This window comes from Amblyomma mixtum, chromosome 5, assembly GCF_055824585.1.
Source record: "Amblyomma mixtum isolate Tamu chromosome 5, ASM5582458v1, whole genome shotgun sequence".
Lineage (NCBI taxonomy): Eukaryota > Metazoa > Arthropoda > Arachnida > Ixodida > Ixodidae > Amblyomma > Amblyomma mixtum.
Genome location: NC_143016.1, coordinates 187,096,095 through 187,116,143, shown reverse-complemented (window position 1 = coordinate 187,116,143; position 20,049 = coordinate 187,096,095). Strand labels below are relative to the sequence as shown.

The following is a 20,049-nucleotide window of genomic DNA, read 5'->3' as shown; positions in this document are numbered from 1 at the left end:
CTACAAACGCCCCCTTTCTGGCATCTATGCTTAATAGGCGACTAAGTGCTCGCCTGTCTTTCCTGGACATGCTCGCGAGAAAACCCGCGTCGATGACCTGCGAGGCCAATCACTGCCTACGCGTTCGCCGGCTCGGCAAGGCATCCCGAATGGAAGAAGCGCGGTGCGCGTGAGACGGGGACATCGTCGAGAGCGAAGCTAAAGACCATGGTCGCGGATCAACTAACAGCAGCGATTTGATAATTTTGAAATCCTTCCTGGCCATGCTGGTCACGTGGTGTGCATAGCCTGCCCAGTCGTCTCCATCTTTTGCGCCGCTACCGTGTGCACACATTGTCATACAGCGGACAGTGCAACGGATGCATTCTGCGCCACAAGCGCTGCGCTAATTCGTCGCTGCATGAGCCCAGGAAAGACAGAAGAAGCTCGAAACACATGCATGCAGATGCATGCAGATTTCTGGCCACGCTTCGTTGATCCGTAGCCGACCAGATGTTTTTTCGGATAACTACGTTCCTGCGGACCACAAAATCGCAGAAGCGCCTGCTCTGACGGAGACGTTGAACACCAAGTGCGAGCTCTCCCTACTGCCAGGAATCATTTATGTGGCCGACCTGCCACCAGTTGCTATGCACACTTCATCCATGATTAGTTATACCCGTCCCTAAATTTGATAGTTGGCAGCAAGGTCTCGACGAGGATTAAATGACCGCCCTGGATATCCTGGAAAGAGCAGCGACAGGCTCTGCTTTGCACAAGTAGGCACGCATAACGCAGTTTTATAATAAACGCCACTTTTAGCGGCCTTAGTATTTTTGGCTGCTGTACGAAGAATCCACTTGGTACGAACATCAGATATAACGAACGGAACCCGCGTGACCGTCAGGTTCGTTATAAGTGGGCTCGACTGTAATTTCAATCGGCCACAAAAACCTTTTCCATGCTTCAAACATGGACCCTGCTTGTTAGGACGAACCTTCGCGCCAAAGGGACGTTTGTGCCGTGGTGAGAGCATTTCTACCTGTGCGAGCAACGAGAAACAATTTGAGAAATAAAATAACATTTTTGTCGTAATGCTGTGTTGTTTTGGGACATACTTGAGCAGTCTCTTAAAAAACCCATTCGCATCATACATTTCTTTAAAACATCTGCGATGAAAAACTCCGGAACTCCATGCTAACTCTTCGTGTTGATAGGACCGCTTAGCGTGTGGAAAACACGCATGATGGATGAACACGCAGAACCGCCGCGTTCAACGAGGTTCCTGTTCAGACAACAGTGCACTTTAGCGCAGGAGGAACACGCTGAACAAGTTGGACCTCCTGACTGGTTCCCCTTTCTTGGCGTGTGCACCGTCTGGAATTTTCATGTGCGGGCGGAGAAAGGGAGTTATGGTGGCATGAGGCCTTATGCCGAGATCGCTGCAACAACCAACAACCATAAAAAGAAGCCTCGAAGATAGCCGAGTAGCCTAAAGCATCTGTAAAGAGAGTTTTCTGTTGCGCCGCCATGGGTACAAATCGCACTCGGAGTCAGAGAATGGAGTATGAGTACTCTTATAGTTGTTCTTTTTACTGCGTTAATAGTATAGCTTGCTTTCCCAAAAATAACCGCACTATGTGTGTGTGTGCGGGGGGGGGGGGGGGGGGAGTTCATGCGTGCGTGCAGCCTCCATCCTTGATGCACACTCCGGTGGGCGCACATCCGGGCATTCACTGGTAAAAATGCACCTTAAAAAACTTTCACCCATCTCCCCACCCCCCATCACCCACCTGTACGCGATATAGCCGAGGCAGATTGTTGTGAAGGCTCAAAGTATTGAGTCGCCCAAGCGTTGTACACAAAAAAAAACGACAAGAATCATAAGCCTGTCATGTCAGACACTAAGAACCGGAAGTATGACAGCGAGAAGTAGATATGAGTCGCCAGACAGAGAATTCAAGGTCGAGCACTGCGATAACAGCGGATGGAGCCGCGCGCTGGCGACTGGCAGCAATTTTTTCTCAGAAGCAGAATGATTTCAGCGAATGGGCGTAATGAAATCACTTCATCGCCGTTACATTTAATCGCAGTAGCATCTTTCTGGGCGTAATCACTATCGCATGCCAGCGAGCGCATATATTTCCGCATTGCCATTTTGATTATCCGGTATTTAATTTTTTTCTTATTAGATAATCTCCACCATTGCCAAGAACTCGCCTTTCGTTGCTTATTTCTGTCGCGTGCAAACAAGAATGTTAAAAAAAAAGAAGCTGTACCGATTTATACATCCTTCTTTTGGTAATACTAGTAGTAATATCGCGGGTTTAACGTGTCGAGTAGACATTGAGGCTATAGGATATGCGGTGTAGTGGAGGGCTCCAGATTAACGGAGATCAGCTGAGGATTTGCGGCATGCGACAGAGCACACTGGTTTTTGTATTTTTGGAATCAGCAGCAGAGCTCCACAGCTTGGGCCCCTGCTCTTTCTCATATTTATCAATGATCTCCCATCCGGCATATCTTCGTCCATTCGTCTTTTCGCTGACGACTGTGTGTTATATCGTCGCATTTCCTCTCACGACGACCAGGTTATCCTACAAAATGACCTACAAAAAATAGATAATTGGTGTTCCGAATGGTTGACGGAGCTGAACATCACTAAATGCAAATTTATGCAAATTTCACGCAAGCATTCCAATATTACGTATCCTTATTCTCTTCAATCAACTATCCTTTCGCAGGTTGAATCATATAAGTACTTAGGTGTCACAATCAGCAGCAAACTGACGTGGGAAAAACACATCACTCAACTCGTTGCTGATACATCAAAAACACTGGGTTTTTTTAGAAGGTCACTTTCACTGTCTCCGCAATCAATCCGTAAACTAGCATACGAGACTTTCATTCGCACTAAACTTGAGTACGCATCGGCAATTTGGTCTCCTCACCAGGCTTACTTAATTAACACCATTGAATCCATTCAGAATCGTGCGGCACGCTTCATTACTTCAGATTACGATTTTCACCACAGCATTACCGCTATCAAGTCATCCATCGCTATCAGCCCCCTAGCCCTTAGACGCAAAGTTTCTCGCTTATGTTTATTGCTCAAATTATATCACAATTTTCCTAACCTACGCGAGTCCGTTCTAGTCCCTCCTGTGCGCACGTCATCCCGTTTATTCAACTCCATGAGCATCCAACGTTTACACGGATCAACTAATGCCTTTAACAAATCTTTTTTGCCAGCCGCTATTCAAGACTCGAATCGGCTTCCAGAATCGGTTGTCATTGAAAGCGATCCAGAAAGGTTTAAAGAACGTCTGATGTGTTATCTTGCTGTATAAATGGTTTCATTTCCCTTTCGTGACTTTATTTCTCTTTATGCTTTTGTTGTGGGTGTGTTTTCTTGTTTGTTCTTTTTTTTAAATTCTTTTTTCCCCACCAATGTGAGTCATGATGAATGTACTACTCCCCCCCCTTATGTAATACCCCCTCCCAGGGGCCTTTAAGGGTCTAATAAATGATGATGATGATGATTGAGCCATTTTTTTTCTTTGTTGCCCTACATGGTGAGGGGTTTTATTTAGAACCTGCTGTCTGAGACAATGAGCGCCTACAAAAGTAAATGTTGCACTAAATCCATGCGCTAGATCATCTCATTTTGTCCGGAAACAAGAAATATGCCGAAATGCAAAAAAAAAGTGGGGCTGAACCGGGTCCCGAACCGGTTCGGAGCGGTTCCTTTGAATCGTTCCGGTTCGGGTTCAGTTCCAAGATGGAGAAAAAATTATGGGTTCGGTTCGGTTCCGGTTCCGGGCGAAAATTCGGGTTCGGTTCCGGTTCGACACCCTGATTGACGATAACGGACCCGTTCAGTTTCAGAATGCGTCGGGGATGACTAGATAACTTTTTAGCGCTTTCAGAATTTTATTTGTGTAGTACGTTTATCGCCTTTGACACTGAGTTTTATCTGCAAAAGAAGGGGATTTGTATTGGGTCATGCGTTGCCCCGGTTTTATGTGATATCTTTTTAGCGTGCATTGATCACCATTTGCATGATCATTTTAATCATTTTAAGAGTGAAATTCTTACAAAAGTGTTTCGTTACGAGGACAATTTTTTAATTGTTTTCAGCAAACATTGCGCCATTCCTAATGAGGATACACTTATGAGTGTACTGCATGACTTCGAAAATCATTGCAGGGGGCTCACTTTCATGTACGAGCTCCCGAATGAAGACAGCCTCAAGTTCTTGGATTTAAGAATAGGTTCACCAATAAGCATGTTTGCTGGTATTACTCGCCTAGAGCACAAAAAGAGCTTCTTCCTTATAACTCATCCCATTCTAAAATGGTGAAGAGAGGGATCGCTTAACTGTGCTTAGAGTCTGCACTCCGAAAATCATGTGTGCATGATATGCAAGATAGTTTCGGGAAACAATTGGCTAGGCTTGAGGCCGCCGGTTTCCCTGGGTCGGTTGTTGTCGCTATTGCAGAAGCGCTCTTGAAGAGGTTGAAGCCTGGCAAGGAGGCAACCCCTCCGCAGGCTAAAGTAAGGCCTGAAGTGATGCCATACGTGCACAAAGTTTCCCATGGCCTCAAAAAGGTGGCAAACCGGCACAACGTGCCGTTCGTCCTGTCAGCCCCTCGGAAGCTTGGCCAGTTGACCCGACGCATCACAGGTGAAAACAAAAAACCTGGGTGTAAAAAGAGGCACGTGAACCGCTTTGCAGAATGCGCCACATGCGTTGTGCACGACATCCCCTTGACGGGTGGCAGATCGTACATCGGGCAGACTGGGCGCTGCGTCAACGACCGGCTTAGGGAGCACGCAAGAGCCTAAAGGAATGGGGAAGGTGCTAACCTTGTCGAGCACTGCGCTACTTGCAAGGACTGTACACCGGTATTTTCAGGAGTACGGATTCTGAGCACAAGCAAATCAAAAACAACCCGTGAAACGATAGAGGCATATATTCAGAGAGCAGGGTCAGAATTTGTCAGCGAAACATAAGTTCATCTGTATGCCGCAGAAAAGATGTTCCTATCAAAGTTTTTGCGATAAAGATGTGAAAAGAGTTTTTTTCTGGTTACCTTGCACGGTGTGCGCCTGCGCTGGTCTGAGTGTATTAAGCTGTGTGTACGTCCACAAAAATAAACAGTTGACAGTCAGCGCTGTGTTCGTCCTTCTCTTCCTGCTTCCTTTCTTTGGCCGTGTGCCGTTGCGCTGAAAAACTATGAGTTTATATTTCCATTTTTATTTTTGTTTCTTTTCTTTGTTTTTTTTTATTTTTATTTTTCCATATTTTTCATTTAATTTTTATTTTTGTTCCTATTCTAATTATTTTCATTGATTATTTTCTAATTTTTATTTTTCGTTCCGTCTATTTTATATATGAAACCGATGCATTCAATAGATGCGCCAGTGGTACCGTCTCCGCTTCAAATGCCAAAGGCCCTGGTTCGATTCCCAGCCTCGACTCAGTTACTTTTCAAGTAGTGACGCCGAAACGCGGGCAAATCTGCCGACATGGCTGCCGACGGCAGTATTGAGGCATTAAAGGCTTTCGCTTTAAAAGCTTCAGCATTCACTCGCCGTTTTACAATAGTGCTGCTGCCGTCGAGTTTCGCTTCTGTTCGTTCGCTCGTTTTCAGCGCGTACGACGCGGACGTCGGTGGTCGGAAGACCACCGCTAGCACACCGGTCACTCCCGTAGACCGACGACACCAGCACGACCAGCGACCTCATATCATTGTAGTGTGTTTTCGAAAGCAACAAATCCGGCCACCGAACGGTCACCCGACCTGTCCTCAGCAGATCCGCGGCTCAGCAACACCCACGCTGAGGCGATGGCCCGAGTAGCTGCGCTTGTCTCTACTTTATCAGTATTAGAAAGAAGAAAAGCAAGCGATTACATTTCATATGTGCACACCTCAACACTCACCAAAACTCACCAGGATTGCCAAATTATTTAATTTTAATCAATGGCGGCGAGCCGATGTGACCCAAATACCACCGAGCAATACTTCAGGCGGCCGGCAACCGTCGCCGGCGTCACTCGAGGGCAATAAATTAGGCCGTCCAAATTAATGCGAACGGTCAATGAACATACTTCAAGATAAATCGATTTAAAATCAAGTGTTGGTCACATCGGCGAAAGCAGAGACAATAAGCGAGAAACGTTGGTACTAGCGATGTCAACAACAGCTGGCTATCGTGTGTTTGCCAGGGCGATCACATCGGCGCTTCCTAAAGAATTATCGCATTGCGTAAACAAGCAAGGGTACAACCAATGCCAAAGATATAAAGCGCAGCTTGCGTTTTATCTCAAGCAAGCAATGCACAAAGGTGCGCAGTCGTCGTGATCGGCGCATTGCTGCGGAAAGTTCGCGCTCGCGTAGTGAATGCTGCACTGTTATCTCGAGGCGCCCATTTCTAAAAGTACACGAAGTATTTGCTAAAGAATCTTCAGAAAAACGCAAACAGCAGATATTCAACAGCCACAGAGGCCAAGCAGACGCGCGGCCCGGTGGTGGGCGGGCGGATATGGTTGGATGGTTGCATCGGGCGGTGGCTTGCGCCTACTAGCCTAGGAATCCAAACACCCCTCCCCCTTGTTTAATTTTTTCTGTATTTTAATCTGTGTAATTTGGCCATTTTTCATAAAGTTACTCCTCCCTTGACCTCTTCCACGGGCTGGCCGAAGCAATGGCGATTGCCATTGGAGGATCCGGACTGAGCTAGCGTGTCGAAGGCGCTAAAAAATCTCGAATGTCGACTCGAATGACATCAGTGCCGTTGAAAAACTTCCCTGTGGCAGCGCAAGTTCTGCATTTGAAACGCCCGTGTAGAAACTTTTAAGACTGCGTTGAGCCGTGCAACGCTATTTCGGCCCAAAAATAATATCACAATGTTAAATCTTGCAAAATAAGCACAATTATTGCATTACTTACACTTGCAGGAATTAAAATCAATAAAAATAAAAAGAAACAACATACACTTGTGATCCTTCCTTGGACGAGAAACGAATTTGAAAATCCCGCGCTCTCTGACGCACTCCTCCGCTAACCAATCGCGTACTTCCCTGGCCTAAAATTTCAAGCGCTTTTCACTCGGTTCTTTTAAGTGTGCATATCTGCAGACAAAGCAAAATTTGTGCACACTTCATTTTCTCGCAAACTATAGCACTCTTCCGTGTTTCTCGCTTGTATTCTCCCTCTTCCGCGCGCTGTGCACATTTAGTGAGACACAGTAAAGAAGCAGTGACGCATGGGCGGTGAAGCGGCTGTGGCGGCCACGCTATTTCGAAAGAGTAGCATTCGCTCTCCACGCAAACGCAGGCGTGTTCTTGATTCTTTTCAAGTGCATTAGGACGCTCAAAACAAGTTGGGGAGACTGCGAGTCTTGAGATCTGTTGCGGTAATTAAAGCTATCCGTCCACTCAAGATTTTCCAACGTCCTCAGACGATTTATTTTCACTGCCCTTTTCAACAGCAGTACAAGCCCGCAACAAGACTTACAAAAGACCACAAAAAGCGGATCATTTATAACGGTAAAAATGTGCAACACTCACCTTGTGTGCGGACGGTCTTATTGGTGAAAATCCCGGACACAGCACGCCGGTATAATCCTAGTTCACGGGACCGCTCATCACGTCCATGCCGTTACAGTGTAATGCCGTCAATGGATGAATGCAGGAACGCAGCAAATACGACTGCTTCACATATTGCGCGCTAATATTTCCCGTAGAAACTTTTTGACGCTTAAAATATATGTAATGTGATTGATGAAAGGCTGCAAAGGTTTTTCGGATCACTTTTTTTGTGTAACAGCAGTGCCACGTCACCAACGTTCGGTGAAATGGGGGTGTTGCGGCTCCAAAAACAGAAAATTACTTTCTTTTCCGTGAACGTGTTTCTGTTAAGGGCGCAAATCACATATTCTCTGTATGACAACAGAAAATTTCCGTAAAAATACTTGTCATTTCACACACATTTCTTACAGTGTATCACTTATACCCCTACGCGTGGGTGAGAGTGTGCGAAATAAAGGCAAACCGCTACCATTTGAGCGAGCTATCCCGTCGGAGAATGCAGCGGCGACATATTTCTAAGCGGGCGAGCTGGGCGCCGCCATCTTGTCAACGCAACCCGTAACGTGCCCGTAGCGCACGCACGCAACGACACGATGCGTGCGTACGTACGCAAGCGGCCCAGCGGTACGGAACGCTCTGCGCATGCGCACTCGCGACCCGCAACGTTCCTGCGTACGTAACGCCGTTCCGTACGGCCAACTTAAAGTGTCTATTATGGCCGCGTCGAGTGGGGCGCACGCGGAAATGCGCGATCGTCCGTTATCACACGCGCTTGCTTCCTAGGCCGCACACCCGTGAAACACGGCGTCATGTCGACGACCTCGCCACCGTCACAATGGCACAAATGCAGGCAGCGCACCCTGGCGGCGCGAGACGATGTCGCGAGGCGAGGGCTGAACAAGGAAGCGATGAGCAGGCATTCCTCTGTTTCTGCCGCGCATGCGCACGGGACGCATAACTCAAACCCAGAGCCTAACGTTAGATCGCACCGACTTGCTCCGCAGCGCTCCGTCGGCACGCTCTAAACAGGGCTGCTCACGTTCATATCGAACAAGATGGCGCCCGACGCAGGTCGATACATGTGCGTGCTGCTCCCAGCCTATTCGTGGTAGGCAGCAATTATTGTCGTGCGTGTTGTAAGCAGCATTTTCACTGCAAATGCATCATCATACATGCCGAGGAACAGCTTATCGAATCCGGGACCTACAAGTGACGATGTGTTACCTGCGTGATACAGCGCGATGTTTCGACAACACAGCTTATCTGCAATACCGGCAGCGCGGGAACACTCCACGAGGCAGTTCGCTCTTCCCGCGATCTTCAAGGCACCGCTTCCTTCAGTGCTTGGTCGAGTGTGGTTGTGATGGTGCACAAAAAAATATGGCTAGTCGAATGGAAGTGCGCTGAGGTGCGACAGCTTCGATCCGAGATTTGCGCTCCTGCCCGAGGCTGTGAGTGGCCTGAGTGCTCGCTCATCGACTGTCTGGAATGTCGCAACTAGTACGTGTCTGCTGTGCTGACAAACTCCGCTGCCACGAATAGTTGACCCCCGTCTCAGGCGTCTTTCTCAGTACGAACATACTCATCTGCCACGGCCGACCAAAACGGTGAGCCAGCCTTCCCTCATCGAGCGTCGTTTGGCACAGCTAAGCACCGAAGCTTAAAGAAGCGCCCAAACTACCAGCAAAAAAAAAAAAAAACTATTTGTTTCCCGCCTGAATCCAGCTGTACAACAGCGTCGGACATACAGGAACTTTGGCAGATATAGTAGGTAGGGGACAAGGTTATTACGTGTACAATACTGAAAACGAGGTAGAATACGTATTGCTCCTTCCATATTTCTCTGGATGGGAATGTGTTCGAACTTGGGAGCAAACCTCAAGCGTGTCCTTATATGGTTGCGTAGTTCGCCCTTCCGGTGGAAACCTGTATTCCTCCCGGCTCTTTGAGTAATCCTAATGGTGGTCTAATCATATCCTAGAATGGCACAAGAAATTAAGTTCTAATATAAAAAGAAGAGTGCTCCGAACTAAAAGGGAAATGCTCTTCGCGAATGCATACTAATCTGAGTGATGATATGCGTGACGGAAACATGGCTATAGACTCATTGAGTGCAAGTGCCTCCTGTTTCTCTGACGAGCAAGTGGTTTTCAATACCTGCAGAATGCATTCTGAGCTGGTTAAACACGTGGGTGGGTGGTGTTCTGATAGCGTCTGTTGTTTATTAAGCGCATTTAGAAGACCAAACCTCGACATGCACGAAGAATGTTTGTGGTTGGAACTTCCAACAGGTGACAGTTCGTACTATCTCGTCGGCTGGGATTACTTTGCGCCAAATACGGATCCTGCCGTTTTCACGGATAATTCTTTGGATACTAGGGGGAAAAATTGATTTCTGAACATTCAAAGTTCACATCTGCCATTCTTTTTGTCTTTTCGTCCAGTGCATGAGGTACTTCCCAGAAAAATTTAGATGCGCTGTAAAATGAACACCAGAATTGCGACTGGCCTCGATTCTTTGAGATCCAGAATGTTGAATCAGTCGTTGAGCTATTGGCATCACTTGTAAGGGAATAGCGAACAAATAAATACCAAGAAGCCATCCTAGGAATTTTAAATTCCCTTCATGGTTTTCTTGCGATTTGAGACGTTACTTGAAGAAAAAACAGCGGTGTTACAAACTGTTTGTAAAATTAGAAAGTTGTATTTATATAAAATATATTCATTATGCAGACCAATATTGAAATAATCATTTGCACGCGATTAAGCTTAATACACAAACTTCTCGGTCAGAACACTAAGACAGAAGCTGACAGTTTTGGTGCTTTAGTGCGGAAGTAAAGAAATGATAAGGTGCGGTGCTAAAGAAACATGATGGGATCTGTTTCAAACAGAAAGACGTATACCAAGCTTTCGCTGATCCTTGAAGTCCTGTTTTGTTCGTCCGGATAACACAAGTGCTGTTATCACTTTTGAAGACAGCGCTGACTGCCTGGCATTATGAGCGTCGCTGAGCATGATGTTCTTTTGGCAGTTCAAGAGCTTAATTAAATCAGAACTTTCAACGGGAGTCGATGAAAATCCCAGCTTCATAATCAATGGATCCGCTGGAATTTTTGATACTGTTTCGTCATATATGTTGAAGTTAACCTTGCGAACTGGTGTTTTTTTTTCGTTTGAAGCTGCCAGTAGCAGTTTCTGTATTCAAGTCTGGCAATGCTTGTGATGGGGATAATTTTGGACTTGTGTCACTGATTTGTTCTTTTGCGAAAGTATTTGAAATGGTAATGCACGAACGCACGGGCTCATACTTCAAACAAAGGATCTCAACTCTGAAACACGGTTTTTAAAGGTGCGATCCGTGGAAACGAATTTATGCGTCTTCATCGGATACAATAGGCCTCACAGGTTCAATCCTCGGGAGGTACACACAAAACGCATTTGCATGTATATGACAGTAGTGAATCGCATCTCCCGCAGCGTACTGCTCCCAGCGTATCTCGCGGATCCAGTGCGCTACTGTTTGCACGTACGGCATCAAGTCCGGCTGTACGATGACGCTTCACCCCTTGCTCCTAGCAGACCTGTCCAGCTGCTCCCATCTTGGGCGAAGTCGGGGTGGGTAGGTGCGGGAGGGGGGAGGGGGGGGAGAGAAGGTGGCATTGTATCCACCCGACTGCGGTTGATCGAGTTGAGCAAGGTCAGCCTAACCACGGCCGGTCTCCGCTCGCTCGCTCTCCCTTACGGCCTGCGCATGAGGGGCAGTTGCTACCTATCACCGCAACTCTCCGGGGGCGCTGCGAGCCGGCCCTCTCAGCTCTAACGAAGCTGCTGAAATGTACCCCTCGGTGCGCGCTGGTTCGAATACTTTGCACATGTTGCTCAACGGCTGCTCCGAGCACTGAACAAGAGTAAAAGTGAGGCAAGATATTTCACTGAGAAACCGGGGTTATGAAATATTTATGTTCATTTTCAAGCCTGGCAGACTCTGTCGGCTCTTGGAAATGTACGAAGGAAACAATTGCACTTGCCCTTTGAAAACTTTCAAATGTATATGTGCCATCTGTTCTCACTGCGCGGAACACGCCAGATCAGAAAGATACTTTGCTCTTTGAAACTCCGACATCGTTTCACATACTTAAAAGAACAGAAAAAAATAACAGGCACTGCTTGTATAATGACATAAACATCACTGTGGTGCTACTTACAGTTCCGAATATTGTTCGTTACAGACTGAAATATGCTGTCGAGTTGGATTGTGGAGGAAGCAAGTCGGGTAATTTTGGTTTGGCAATTTCTTTCCGTAGTTGACGAGAAGAAATCGGAGAAACTCCTCAGAAATCACATGTGCTTAGCGTTTGGTGTGACTTCTGTCAACGCGTTCAGGACAAAACAGGAAGGGAATCTTCAAGATGTGGTTCAAAGATTAGTTGCAAGGCTTCGAGAATTTTATTGCGAAAGCAATACTACTCGCACTTTCAAGCCTTCGCGTGACCCGGCCGCAGTTATGTTCGACCTTTAGCGGAGTGAATATGGGCGACCAACTCGCTCTTTCAGATAGCCCGGCTGCAGTTGCGCCGCGCCGCGCACCTGTGGCGCTAGTGCCGCTGTGACGTCATACCAGCTGTAGATTATGGGGGACCAACTCGCTCCTTCAGAGAGCCCGGCTGCAGTTACGGTGTTTGTTTGCCACGCTGCGCACCTGTGGCGCTACTGCCGCTGTGACGTCATACCAGCTGTAGATTGTTTTCTTTCTCTCAGTCGCAACAAGATCAAAAACAAAATATAAAAAATTACCTAAGATGCTTTGAGTCGTCGCGCAGCGGCGGCCGGTAGCCACGCGTGACCTGTAGACGATGCGCACTGCGTTCCTTCAGTTGGAGGCGCTGCACTTTCGCTTTCGCAACCTACCAGGCTTAACCAAAGCTAAGCCCCCGCGAATTTTTTCGATCGTGGGAGATACTTACCGCATTTTCAAAAAACGCTGGAAATCGTTTCCAGGAGAGCCAGAAACAACGACTTTGGATAGTGAAGTTCACCATTCTCTTGAGTACGCTGAAGTTTGTACACATTACTGGTGGTGGTGTTCGTCGTCACAAGCATGTAAGCAAGGCGCGCAGAGCATGAGGCAGCCGCGTAAATTACTTCACTTGCCAAACCTTTCGTTCACGCGTTTAAGCAAAGCGACACAACAGTACACCATAGCCACAAAATGATATGCGCAGCTTCACTACACAAGTTTCTGAGCCGAATATTGTCACGTTGTAGTGACGGCAGGCCAGCGATGAAGAATACAGCAACAAGGCTTGCAAACGAAGCTATTTATTTGGGCTGACTTGCGCCCGCAAAAGAACTGCATCACTCGGCGGCGGCGTAAGCAACAAGCGTGCTCGTCAGTCGTCGAACTTCGAATGTCCGCTGCTCGCGGCATTGTTCGATTTAAAGCCGGCAAGGGAACTTCCAGATAGCAGGACAAGATCATCTACAGTAATCTGGAAAAACCTAGATGCAGCCTTTCATGGCGGCGATCAATCGAGATTAGACTGGCCGCTTCTCACGTCGCGAGAACATGATAACAGCCATTTCTTGCAACCTTGAGCGTGAACGAACAAACACTACAATGATACGTGGCATTACCCCCCTTCCAAAGAGGCATCGTCTCGATGCTTTAAAATGAAATTAAACACGGAGAATGCTTCGAGAACTTAGAGTCCTTTAGCGTTCCTAATAAGGTGTAAGGGCAGCGGTTAAAGCTTCAAGTCTGGCCGTGTCGTCGTAGTTTTTGTCGTCATATTTGTCGTCGTAGGGATCGTCGTCGTCGTAGGGATCGTCGCCGTCGTAGGGATCGTCGCCGTCGTAGGGGTCGTCGTCGTCGTAGGGGTCGTCGTCGTCGTAGGGGTTGTCGTCGTCGTAGGGGTTGTCGTCGTCGTAGGGGTGGTCGTCGTCGTAGGGGTCGTCGTTTTCGTAGGGGTCGTCGTTTTCGTAGGGGTGGTCGTTGTCGTAAGGTTCGTCGTCATCGTAGGGGGCATGGTCTTCTGTTTTCATCGATGGAGGATCTTAGTTCTTGCGCTCAGAAGCAACCTCACCTCCAGAGGCTGCTTTATTGAGTTTAACCTTCAGGGGCTGGGGAAGTGTCCACGCACTGCGTAGCCACGGCTAGGAGATACTTAGCGCGGTGACGATGGCGACGGAGAACGCGATAGGTGGCTCGGCGATGAGTATCCTTCCCGACGCAAAGAATCCACGATTTCGGCTGGTCGCTGGCCGGGTCGGGGTCGTGGAGCGTCGTAAGGGAACCCTCGGATGCCCATTCTCCTGTATGGACAGTACCGGAGAATGTGACCGGCTTCTCTGCAGTGGAAGCGTTGTGGGCGGCGCTGGTCGGGTGTTCTCCACTCGACACATTTCCTCGGCCGTGTACGACGCTCGTAGGACGGGCGAGTTGGGGCGAGAGGCCGGCGCTCTAGCGCAGCTGGCTAAGGGCGATAGGGGCTTGGGTCTCGTCGTCGAGGTACAGGACGGCGCACTGCTGCGGCGTAAGTCATGGCTGGAGGCTCCAGAGGCTGCGTGGTAGACTGGAGTCAGGTCTTCCGGCGAATAACTCAAAGGGCTGGCGTCACGACTTGCAGGGGTTGTCCGGTACCTGGAAAGCTACCCAGCACCTCCACCAGATGTCACGTTGTAGTGACGGCAGGCCAGCGATGAGGAATACAGCAACAAGGCTTGCAAACGAAGCTATTTATTTGGGCTGACTTGCGCCCGCAAAAGAACTGCATCACTCGGCGGCGGCGTAAGCAACAAACGTGCTCGTCGGTCGTCGAACTACGAATGTCCGCTGCTCGCGGCATTGCTCGATTTAAAGCCGGCAAGGGAACTTCCAGATAGCAGGACAAGATCATCTACAGTAATCTGGAAAAACCTAGATGCAGCCTTTCATGGCGGCGATCAATCGAGATTAGACTGGCCGCTTCTCGCGTCGCGAGAACATGATAACAGCCATTTCTTGCAACCTTGAGCGTGAACGAACAAACACTACAATGATACGTGGCAATATTCATGAAACGTCCGATGCAGACAACTTGCTGAGAAACGGGACCTTGTCAGCAAGACGCTCGAAGCATGAGGCAGATGGCAGACCTTTCGTCCACGAGCTAAACACAGCGACAAAACCAACGCCGTCAAACACGTGAAAAAATGCGCCCGTGCGCGCCGAAAGCCCAAAATGGGTTGTCGCGCTGCCGCAGGATGGATGGATGGACGGATGGACGGACGGATGGATGGACGGACGGATGGACGGACGGACGGATGGACGGACGGACGGATGGACGGATGGACGGATGGACGGATGGACGGATGGATGGATGGATGGACGGATGGATGGATGGATGGATGGATGGATGGATGGATGGATGGATGGATGGATGGATGGATGGATGGATGGATGGAAGGATGGATGGAAGGATGGATGGACGGACGGACGGACGGACGGACGGACGGATGGAAGCGCCCCCTTTGAAACGGGGTGGTGGCAATTGCCACAATGCTCAGGTTTTCTTTCTTCATTATTTTTTTATTTACTGTGTTGGCAATTCTCATTAAGAATCGCCATCATCTTTACCTACAGTTTCCCACAATTCTAACCTTATGCCACATCTCTGCTTTTCAGCCACCAATCCTCCAATCGCTTTTATGCGAAGCATACTACTTTAGCTACCACTTCAGCCCTTCAACGTGGTTATGCGCCTCCAAATCACGTGATAAATGACGTCACACCACGTGACACGATGACGTCACGACAGTGGAGAAACGGGGGCCCACCTCGCGCCGTCGCTGTGGTTGTGCGCCTCCAAATCACGTGATACATGACGTCACACCACGTGACACGATGACGTCACGACAGTGGAGAAACGGGGGCCCACCTCGCGCCGTCGCTGTGGTTGTGCGCCTCCAAATTACGCGACACGATGATGCTTCGCATTCTCCAGGCTTAACCTGAGTGGGCGTGGGAACAGCGTCGTCATGCGGCTGCTTCACGGCATGCGTTTCTTCATGCAGATAACGGCAATCCTTCAACTCAGCGCGGGACCTATGGCATCGGCTGATGCCATTCCGGCTGTGCCTGTGACTGTCGACATTCAAGTTGGCAGCGTGGAAAACGGAGAGCTCTGGCAACCCTACTACACTATGGCTCCATCGTACAAGTCCCTCGCATCGTCCACGACATCACCTTTCCACCTGGATAAAAACGGACTGCAGCGGCCTGCGCCTTTCAGTGGGCGTGGGAACAGCGTCGTCATGCGGCTGCTTCACGGCATGCGTTTCTTCATGCAGATAACGGCAATCCTTCAACTCAGCGCGGGACCTATGGCATCGGCTGATGCCATTCCGGCTGTGCCTGTGACTGTCGACATTCAAGTTGGCAGCGTGGAAAACGGAGAGCTCTGGCAACCCTACTACACTATGGCTCCATCGTACAAGTCCCTCGCATCGTCCACGACATCACCTTTCCACCTGGATAAAAACGGACTGCAGCGGCCTGCGCCTTTCAGTGGGCGTGGGAACAGCGTCGTCATGCGGCTGCTTCACGGCATGCGTTTCTTCATGCAGGTTGGTAATAACTATTCTATGTTTGCTAAGAAATCGAGCGATATGTGCCTGCTGCTGTTCCCACGCCCGGGAGTGCTGTTGATTTTGCTCGCCCAGTGCTTTGATGTTTCTAGTCAACTGCTTTTGTTGTCGGGGGACGTTGAGCTTAACCCCGGCCCTGGGTCGGGCTCTGGAGCTGCCACACGGTCCAAAGACAGCGCTGTTGATAATTCTCTGCAGAAACAACTCAACGACATGTTGACTCTGTTAGAAGGTGTTAATTCAAGGACCGCAAAAATGGAGTTAGAGCAATCACACTTAATAGCCTCTATTAATGAAATGAAACTAAATCAGGAATCTATGATTAGGAATATTGCCGATATTGACGCGAGACTGTCGGCAGTGGAATCTAAATCATCCGCCACTGATGCGGCTCACGGTGAATTGCGGATTTTGCGTGAGCTAGCCGATCAGCTTGTCAATGAAAATAGCAAGTTACGTCTTGGACAGGCAGAGCTGGAAGACCGGCAGCGCAGGGAAAATCTTCTGTTCTTCGGCGTACCGGACAGTTTGTCCGAAACGTGGGATGAAACGGAAGAAAAGTTACTGAACCTTGTTTCAGGCTGCTTTGATCCTGTTCTTACGAATGACATGTTTGAACGAGCACACAGGATTGGTGTGTTCTCAGACGAAAAGAATCGTCCGATTGTTGTGAAGTTCCGGTCTTTCAAAACAAAACAACAAATCCTAGTGCAGTCTGCTAAACTTAAAGATAAAAAGGTCACTGTAAGTGAAGATTATTCTTTGCAGACACGTGTCGCTAGAAAGAAGCTTGTGCAGTTCGCGAAGGATGCTGACTTTAAGTATAAGCTGAGGTATAACAAACTGTATTGTAACAACAAATGCTACGGCTATGACCCTATTCACGATAGCGTTTTCGAGCTAGCTGGCCCACCGGGATCTTTAGTGGCCCCTTGTCGCGCTGCTTCTGGCTCGCCACACGCTTCGCCATAGAGGTGCGGGAGGGGCAGTGGACGGGCGACTGGAGATAAGACAGCGCTTTCAATTCTTTTCACAAACATAAGAAGCATAATACCAAAGCGGGAAGATCTAAACTCTGTCATCGACTCATGTGATGCCGATGTTGTATTGCTAACAGAAACGTGGCTCTCTGCAAAGATAGAGAGCAAGGAACTGTTTGATTGCAAGAAGCGCTACAATGTTTATCGTTCTGATAGAGGTCACAGAAGTGGAGGAGGTGTTTTAATAGCCATCGCCGATAATATTGTGTCTTCACCGATTAGTCTTTCTAGCACTTTAGAGTTGGTTTGGGTTGAACTTCGTGTTCATTTCAGGAAACTGATTCTGGGCATATGCTACCGTCCCCCGTCTTCGTGTGCAACTTTCGCTGAAGATTTGCATGATGCTCTTAACATGATCTCAGTACGTTATCCGGGCGCGGCAATCCTTCTTGCTGGTGACTTCAATTATCCCAGTATCGTGTGGGCTAATACGTCGCCGTATCCTCGCCCCTTTTCTACCGAATGCAATAACTTTTTGCGAACCTGTTTGGACTTTAACCTTTCGCAGCTAGTTACTAAGCCAACTCGTGTCACGCCATCATCTTCCAATGTTTTAGACCTTGTGCTAACCAACGCGCCGGATCTTATCGCTTCAATCTCGTACTTACCTGGTCTTAGTGATCACACCTTGCTTCATTTCGATGTAAAAATTAATATTCCTAATCGCCGGAACATCTTCAAGTCAATTAGAGATTACAAGCGGGCGGACTCTGATGCTATTAATCGTGAATTAGCTCTTTTCTTAAACAGTTATTTACCAGATTTTCCACAGCGTTCTGTCCACACTAACTGGGAAATGTTTAGGGACACTGTTGAACGTGTCACTAATACATTTGTGCCGCTAAGAATTTTGCGGTGTAATAGCCAATCACCGTGGTTTAACAACGTTCTAAAAAGACTATCCAATAAGAAAAAACGTTTGTTTCGCTCGGCGAAATCGTCGAATTCGCAACAACGATGGGACTGTTACCTTTCTGCGGTCGCTGAGTACAAATTAGCTCTGAAAAATGCTAAGGACACCTTCTTTAACAGTACTTTGCCTGCTTTGCTGATTAATAACCCTAGACAGTTTTGGAACACTGTGAACAAGAAAGATAGTTCGTCAATACTACTTACATCTTCTGACGGCGTTGCATTTTCACCTCATGAATGCGCTAGTGTTCTTAACAGTGTTTTTGTTGCTGCTTTTTCTGGCAATGTTTCCCTTACCAATCAGGAGTGTCCGGTATTGGATGCTTTTCCCATGGATCCAATTCTTTTTGAGACAACTGGCATCCTGAGGATAATTGAAAACCTTAAGATTTCTTCCTCCTGTGGCGTCGATAGCATTAATTCGAAATTTCTAGTTAACACAAAGATGTACAGTTCCATGATCCTCACCAAACTGTTTGACCAGTCTCTGGAAACAGGCTGTATTCCTAATGACTGGAAGGTTGGGAGGGTGATTCCGCTGCATAAGTCTGGCGATAAACATTGCCCTGATAACTTTCGCCCTGTGTCGCTCACCAGCATTCCATGTAAAATCATGGAACATGTCATCTACACTCATCTTGTCAACTTTTTAGAATCCAATTGCTTTTTCAATAATGCCCAACACGGCTTCCGTAAATCATTTTCATGCGAAACGCAACTCATATGTTTCACAAATGACCTGCATTGCATTCTGGATCGTGGGTCCCATGCTGATTCTGTATTTATGGATTTTTCTAAAGCATTTGACAAGGTTTCACATGAGCTTCTTTTTCTTAAACTAAATAGCCTTAACATTGATTCCACATTGCTTGCATGGCTGCATTGTTTTCTTTCAAACCGAAGTCAGTTCGTAACAGCAAATAACGTCAATTCAGATTCCTCTCCTGTTTGCTCTGGCGTGCCTCAGGGGTCCGTTCTTGGGCCCCTCCTCTTTCTCATTTATATAAACGACTTACCAACTAATATATCGTCTTCCATTTGTCTTTTTGCCGATGACTGTGTTATTTACCGCGAAATTAATGATGATAATGATGTATGTGTTCTTCAGTCAGATATTAACAAGGTACTGGATTGGTGTAACCTGTGGAATATGAAGCTAAACATTACTAAATGCAAGCATTTGCCCATTTCTCGTCTATCTAATACACCCTCTACCTACTGCATCAATGGCATCACTCTTGAAATTGTGTCGTCTTATAAATATATGGGTGTTCACGTCTCTTCTAACCTGTCTTGGAAAACTCATGTTGACTACATTACAAATAACGCCAATCGCATGCTTGGATACCTTCGCAGAAATTTTTCATGTGCACCGAGTTCATTAAAACTATTACTTTACAAAACATTGGTCCGCTCTAAATTGGAATATGCTTCATCGGTGTGGAACCCTGGGGTCGAATCTCTCATTTCTGACTTAGAATCTATTCAAAACCGCGGTTGTCGCTTCATACTTTCCAACTATCATCGTACTAGTAGTGTAACTGCCATGAAAACTAACCTTTCCCTACAGCTTCTTTCCCATAGCAGGTCAATAGCTTCATTATGTACTTTTCACAAAATTTATTATAATCCTTATCTTAAAGAGAAGTTACTAAAAAGACCACCCTATATTTCCGCACGCATTGATCACCGTCACAAAGTTTGGATCCCTCCTTGTCGTACAAGATGTTTTCACGATTCATTCATACCCAGAACTTGTGTCAGCTGGAATCACCTTCCCCAGAATATTGCTGTAATTACGGATACTGCTGCATTTCGTAACGCTGTTATTAATTTTATATAAGTATGTGTCTATAACTTTGTTAATTTATTAGCTGCTGCTTTCTTTTGTGT

At 47.5% G+C, this 20,049-nt stretch overlaps 1 protein-coding gene across 1 annotated transcript; it reads left to right on the top strand.

Annotated features, from left to right (window-relative positions):
- The first annotated feature begins 15,584 nt into the window (after positions 1-15,584).
- Positions 15,585-17,764, top strand: LOC149345150 (uncharacterized). The gene has a single exon (XM_089542730.1). It carries the CDS (start codon positions 15,596-15,598, stop codon positions 17,174-17,176), a length of 1,581 nt encoding a protein of 526 aa, XP_089398856.1. The 5' UTR covers positions 15,585-15,595; the 3' UTR covers positions 17,177-17,764.
- The last annotated feature ends 2,285 nt before the right edge of the window (positions 17,765-20,049 follow it).